The sequence below is a fragment of the Salvelinus namaycush genome, chromosome 4, assembly GCF_016432855.1.
Source record: "Salvelinus namaycush isolate Seneca chromosome 4, SaNama_1.0, whole genome shotgun sequence".
Classification (NCBI taxonomy): Eukaryota; Metazoa; Chordata; class Actinopteri; order Salmoniformes; family Salmonidae; genus Salvelinus; species Salvelinus namaycush.
The window spans coordinates 13897413-13904636 of record NC_052310.1 but is presented as its reverse complement, the minus strand read 5'-3'; the positions used below and the strand labels follow the sequence as shown (position 1 = coordinate 13904636).

Here is a 7224-nt window from a genome sequence, read left to right as displayed (position 1 = left end):
TCCAGCATCTGATGCAATTACGCAAGGTTTGTGTTTTGTGTTTCCGAGATTTCTAATTATTGGGTTCTTAACATTAGTATACAATTTCCTTAAGCAGGTGCAGGTTTAAATGATCATAGAGACACATGCTTGCATACTGGGCGGCAGGTAGTCTAGCGGTTAGAGTTTTGGTCCAGTAGTAACTGATCGGTTGCTAGTTCGAATCCCCTAGCTGACAAGTTAAAACGAAATCTGTTGATCTGCCATTGAGTAAGGCACTTAACCCTAATTGCTCTAGGGTTTCTGTCAACAATGGCTGATCCTTGGCTGTGACCCTAGTCTCAGAGGGAGTTGGGATATGCAAAAAAAACACATTTCCATTTCACACCTCACACTTGTACATGCAGTGAAACAGGACAAATACGCGTACAGGAACACATGTAAGGGCAGATGTGTGTACACACAATGGCTATGCATTATGCAGCCACACACTGAGGGAACCATCTCTAAATACTGCTTCTATGGCTAATAATCACACAAAGCATGTTTGCCAAGGCACATGTGTGGGTCATAACATGAGTGCTCCCTTGTGGTAGGCTTTGTAAATACACATGTGCACAACAACACTTTTTTGACAGTGCCCAGGTAAACAAAACCAAAGCATGGATTGCTGTCATACCTTATCCATAGACTGCTTACAGGGTAGGAAACCAATATGTCCCTTTAACAAAACGTATTAGTGTTAGCTTAATAGTAATCAACTAAGTGCACTGTTGAATAATACAAGGCTACATTTTGTTACACTTGAATTCAATTACTTCAGTGCAATGTCTAGAATGACAATTTCATTTCCACCTATCTGAATGTGCATGGACAGTTTTCCTTTTAATCAAACAAACGATCTGACACAGTTAAATAGTAAAAGGACAGATTGTGTAGGCCCACTGCCCTGACGCATAGGAATTGGCTGGTATGGAGAGGGTTATTTTGAGTCACAAGTCCTCACTTCCGTTCTGTAGATTTAGTATTACTAAAGTTGTCCAAGGTCCATCATCATTCCAAACAGTATGTCCCAGAGTAGTCTAAATGACGGAAATTGTGTAATTTATTAACAATGTAATATTGCAGAAAGCGGGCATTACGCACAATATTACTAACAATAGATGAAGATAAATATGCGGATGCCCAACTGTCAAAGTCGAGTCAATGCTTTGTTTATCTCCGTCTTCTCGTGTGCTTTAAGCTACAATGCATAGCTGTCCCAGTCCCCAAGGTAGTTAGTTGGTCAGCCGTTCTCAGTCTCAGACTGGAACTGACTGATGCATCAGTGGGCACCTATTACATTTTACATTCTGCTCAATGGAGCACTGAATACCGTGACGTCGGGAGAGGGAGGGCTCCGCTTTCACCTTAAATATCAGGCGCTCGCTATAGTTCAGACAGACGCAACAGAGCAGCACACTAAGAACTTTGGAACGATAGCCTACTGTTGAATCCAACTTTGGCTGAATCTATCAAACGAAACGAAGTGTCCGAACACATTTGACTCACTCTAGGCAACTATTTGGGCTACTTTAAAATCATGATCAAGAAAATGTCTCCTTCAGAGAACGATTTCGATATCCCGGCAAAGAATTGCTGCAGGATGGTGATTTTGGGATCCACCAAGGTGGGCAAAACAGCCATCGTGTCCCGGTTTCTGAACGGAAGATTCGATGAGGAAAAGTACACGCCGACCATCGAGGACTTTCACAGGAAACTGTATAGCATTAAGGGAGATGTATACCAACTGGACATATTGGATACCTCAGGCAACCACCCGTTCCCTGCAATGAGGAGACTATCCATACTGACAGGTACATATTCCATCTCTAGTTAATGCGACTCAAAGCGTGCATGTCCTATAGCAATCTGTAGTCGTGCATGCACTGTGCGCGCATTTTGCATTGGCTGCACAACGCGCCACAGGTGCCATTACGCATGTAAATACTGTAGCCTATGTCAATGTGTTTCTTAGAAGCTAAGATACTAAATGCGTTGCTCCTCTTGTTTCCCTTCAGGTGATGTCTTTATCCTGGTCTTCAGCTTAGACAACAGAGACTCTTTCCAGGAGGTGCAGAGGCTCAAGCAACAGATCATTGAGACCAAATCGTGCCTGAAAAACAAGACCAAGGAGAACATTGACGTTCCTCTGGTTATCTGCGGAAACAAGGGCGACCGGGAGTTTTACCGGGAGGTGCAGAAGGAAGAGATTGAGCAGTTGGTGGCGGGAGACGAGCAGTGCGCATACTTTGAGATCTCAGCCAAGCGCAACACCAACGTGGATCAAATGTTCCAGACCCTATTCACCATGGCCAAGCTACCCAATGAGATGAGCCCAGACCTCCACCGTAAGGTCTCGGTGCAGTACTGCGACATGCTTCGCAGTAAGTCCTTGAAAAATAAGAACAAGAAGGACAATGGAGACGCCTACGGCATCGTGGCACCATTCGCCCGGCGCCCGAGCGTCCACAGTGATTTGATGTACATCAAGGAGAAGGCGATCGGCGGACAGGGAAAGGATAAAGAGAGATGTACTATCAGTTAAGACTGAGATGAATCTTATAGATCTTGAAACCAAAAAGGTTGTGCTTCATTTGTGATGCATCTGACAGACGGGGCTTGGGCGCGCAAGGCTGCCCATGCCGCTTACCGTCGCTCCGTAGTGGGGACACTTGAGACAGCGATGCCGAGAGCAGATGTGCTCCGGGCGCAATGACACTGACTAGATTCAGACACTCCGCACACGTGGAAGCGCATGTCCACGATACTTTTAAGAATGTTACTTTGTTCTGTTAAGAGCCTTATGTGATGTGGCTTAAAATATTGTGATATTCTTCACAAATGCGTAAAATGTGTTGTTTTGACATCTGCCTTTACAGACGGGCGAGAAAAGTGACTTCTGGCGTGTGCAATGTTGAGAATAGTTTTACATTTTGTTACACATTTTATAACAGATCATTAATACTTGAATGTTGCAACCTGAAACATTTTAAATTGTGAATGTATATTTTGTGTCAGTCAATTTTTCAAAAAAAATAAAATAACTGAAAAAAATAAATATACATAATCTGAATCTTCCGTTTCTTCATGTTTTTCTTCTCTTACAAGTGTTTTGAAATGGCCCACACTTCACTCATCCCTCCATACACCTACCTAGTAGTAGGCCTAGAGATCCAGGGAAACTACTTAGGCTAAACATCAAAGCATGAATTAATGACATAAGCTGCAATAAGCAGTTTAGCATTAAAGACAATTGCTAGCCAAATGGTCCCCTACCACACCACATATTAGTGATTGATAAAGAATGTAGCCTAATTGATGTCAGAACTATAATGATGGAACATACACTACATAGCCAAAAGTATGTGGACACCTGCTCGTCGAACATCTCATCCCCAAATCATGGGCATTAATATGGAGTTGGTCCCCCCTTTGCTGCTATAGCTGCATCCACTCTTCTGTGAAAGCTTTCCACTAGATGTTGGAACATTGCTGCTGGGACTTGCTTTCATTCAGCCACAAGAGCATTAATGAGGTCAGGCACTAATGTTCAGCGATTTGGTCTGGCTCGCAGTCAGTGTTCCAATTCATTCCGAAGGTGTTCGATGGGGTTGAGATCAGGGCTCTGTTCAGGCCAGTCAAGTTCTTACACACTGATCTCGACACACCATTAATTTATAGACCTGGCTTTGTGCACAGGGGTATTTTTATGCTGAAACAGGAAAGGGCGTTCCCAAAACTGTTGCCACAAAGTTGGAAGCACAGAATTGTCTAGAATTTCATTGTATGCCGTAGCATTAAGATATCCCTTCACTGGAACTAAGGGGCCTAGCCCGAACCATGAAAACAGCCCCAGACCATTATTCCTCCAACACCAAACTTTTCAGTTGTCTTTATGCATTCGGGCAGGTAGCGTTCTCCTGGCATCCACTAAACCTAGATTCGTCCGTCGGACTGTCAGATGGTGAAGTGTGATTCATCACTCCAGAGAATGTGTTTTACTCTGCTCCACAGTCCAATGGTTGTGAGCTTTACACCACTCCAGCCGACACTTGGCATTGCGCATGATGATCTTAGGCTTGTGTGTGACTGCTCGGCCATGGAAACTAATTTCATGAAGTTCCCTGCAAGCAGTTCTTGTGCTGATGTTTCTTCCAGAGGCAGTTTGAAACTTGCTAGTGAACATTGCAACCAAGGACAGACGATTTGTACACGGTACGCGGTTCAGCACTCAATGGTCTCGTTCTGTGAGCTTGTGTGGCCTACCACTTCGCCCTGAGCCATTGTTGCTCCTAGACATTTCCACCTCACAATAACAGCACTGACAGTTGCCCGGGGAAGCTCTAGCAGGGCAGAAATTTGACGAACTGACTTGTTGGAAAGGTGGCATCCTATGACGGTGCTACGTTGAAAGTCACTGAGCTCTTCAGTAAGGCCATTCTACTGACAATGTTTGTCTTTGGAGATTGCATGGCGGTGTGCTCAATTTTATACACCTGTCAGCAACGGGTGTGGCTGAAATAGCCAAATCCACTAATTTGAAGGGGTGTCCACACCTGTTTTTGTGTATTTAAAGGGACATGCACAATCTCAGCTTTTTCACCTCTTGCACTATTGTTTTTTTCTAGGCCTACATACTACTATATATATATATATATATTTAGGCCTACGTACTACTATATATATATATTTAGGCCTACATACTGCAATAGATATATATTTTTGATGTCTCTCTCCTTGGTGCCAGACACAAACGTGTGAAATTTCACACAATAAAGCATGGAAATAATGTATAGCCTAGAACAGGGGTATTCAACTCTTACCCAAAAAGGTCCGGAGCCTGCTGGCCCTGTTCTACCTGAGCAGCACCCACCTGATGTCCCAGGTCTAAATAAGTCCCTTATTAGAGGGGAACAATGAAATAAAAGAGTGGAAATGGCTTCAAGGTCCAGAGCTGAATTCACACCATGGCACAGAAAACATAACTCTCCTACCAGACTAAAACACATACTGTAGTCCTGTTCTAAACCAACATCCAACCAGAAACATTTCAACACATCAAATTCAGCCTGATTCTGTGTATCCTGTAAATTCATACACAAGAACGGTGACATGTCTTGATTATCCTACGAAGACTGGGACAAGATCTTCTATAACCATTCCAACAAAATAATCCCCCTGCTTTCTGTAACATTCTGTTTGTCCCTCTGGTTTAATCGCTGAAATGCATTATTACGACGCTGATTAATATGCACAGTTCTCTCTTGGCAGGTGACTGCTTTGTGTTTGCCAATATTATTTAGCGCTCTATGATGCCTTATCATAGGACACAAGCAGGTTGTACTATTGGCCAACTGCCTAGAACCAATATAGGCCATGTACCATCCTGTATTAAATAGATCTTACTGAAATTTTCCAAAGACCACAGTGTCCCAAAATGTAACATTACAATATGAACAATTCTGGGACGAAATTCACAGCCCCCCCCATTTGTACAGAAATGACACAAGGCACCAGTGTCACATTGTAAATATGGATGGGTGTGAATTCCCAGCACTGCGCATAAAGTACAGCACCTGAACAATAAAGATACTTCAATGGGCTAGGTCTGTCTAGGAATTTGCTTTGCTATGTCTATCAATCATTGTTATCAGCGAATACTTCAGATAGCATACATGACTGAGGAGAAAAAAAATATTCCTACAAATGAGAATGTTTATTTCTACAATATGTCATAAATACAACCGTACAATCTGCAAAATATATATTTAAATTTAAATTTAACACCTCTTATCAGCTGTTATTCATGATAATTCTGTTCTCTAACTGCCCTATATTACAGTGGTTCCCAACTCCTCTAGTTGCCCAACATCACACATTTTTGTTACAGCCCCAGATAAAAACACCTGATTCAACTCATTGAGAGCTTGATGATTATTTGACAAGTTGAATCAGGTGTGCTTGTCCGGGGCTGCAACAAAAGTGTGTACTGTTGGGGTACTGGAGGACCAGGGTTACAATCTAAATGTGTACTGTTGGGGGTACTGGAGGACCAGGGTTACAATCTAAATGTGTACTGTTGGGGGTACTGGAGGACCAGGGTTACAATCTAAATGTGTACTGTTGGGGGTACTGGAGGACCAGGGTTACAATCTAAATGTGTACTGTTGGGGGTACTGGAGGACCAGGGTTACAATCTAAATGTGTACTGTTGGGGTACTGGAGGACCAGGGCTACAATCTAAATGTGTACTGTTGGGGGTACTGGAGGACCAGGGTTACAATCTAAATGTGTACTGTTGGGGGTACTGGAGGACCAGGGTTACAATCTAAATGTGTACTGTTGGGGTACTGGAGGACCAGGGTTACAATCTAAATGTGTACTGTTGGGGGTACTGGAGGACCAGGGTTACAATCTAAATGTGTACTGTTGGGGGTACTGGAGGACCAGGGTTACAATCTAAATGTGTACTGTTGGGGTACTGGAAGACCATGGTTACAATCTAAATGTGTACTGTTGGGGGTACTGGAGGACCAGGGTTACAATCTAAATGTGTACTGTTGGGGTACTGGAGGACCAGGGTTACAATCTAAATGTGTACTGTTGGGGTACTGGAGGACCAGGGCTACAATCTAAATGTCTACTGTTGGGGTACTGGAGGACTGGAGTTGGGAAACACAGCTCATAACACAGTCAGTGTGTAACTAAAAAAAGCAACCAGGCTATGAATTCACTGAATGATTAACACATTTGGCATCATAAGCTCAGTCTTTTGTAGCCTTGTTAAACTAGACTGAACGCTGCACGTACGTACCACTATTTCACTGGAAGTTTAACAACAGTGAAACCAATTTGCATGACATGCTTCGCCTTTGCAGTTCAGCCCTGATAATCCATTCACCATAATGTTGTCCCCATCCCTCTATGATTTGGAAAGTCAAACACACAGAGGCCCTTGTATTTTTGTAGGAGCTGTGTCGTGGTGTCCACCAGAGGAGGCTGGTGGGAGGAGCTATAGGAGGACGGGCTCATTGTAATGGCTGGAATGGAATCAGTTGAATGGTATCAAACATATGGAAACCACATTTGACTCCGTTCCATTTATACCATTCCAGCCATTACAATAAGTGTGTCCTCCTATATCTCCTCCCACCAGCCTCCACTCGTGTCTACCTGCTCTCTCAAGGTCCTCAGCTGCTCCTG

At 43.4% G+C, this 7224-nt stretch overlaps 1 protein-coding gene across 1 annotated transcript; it reads left to right on the top strand.

Annotated features, from left to right (window-relative positions):
* The first annotated feature begins 1377 nt into the window (after positions 1 to 1377).
* Positions 1378 to 3033, top strand: LOC120045450 (dexamethasone-induced Ras-related protein 1-like). The gene is made up of 2 exons (XM_038990334.1): positions 1378 to 1835; positions 2040 to 3033. The coding sequence occupies exons 1-2, from the start codon at positions 1562 to 1564 to the stop codon at positions 2564 to 2566; spliced, it is 801 nt and encodes a 266-aa protein (XP_038846262.1). The 5' UTR covers positions 1378 to 1561; the 3' UTR covers positions 2567 to 3033.
* Positions 3034 to 7224: the final 4191 nt, after the last annotated feature.

Coding starts and splice junctions, on each gene's coding strand:
- LOC120045450 (XM_038990334.1), top strand. CDS start 1,562: ATGATCAAGAAAATGTCTCCTTCAGAGAACGATTTCGATATCCCGGCA. Junction 1,836..2,039: donor GAGACTATCCATACTGACAG/GTACATATTCCA, acceptor GTTTCCCTTCAG/GTGATGTCTTTATCCTGGTC.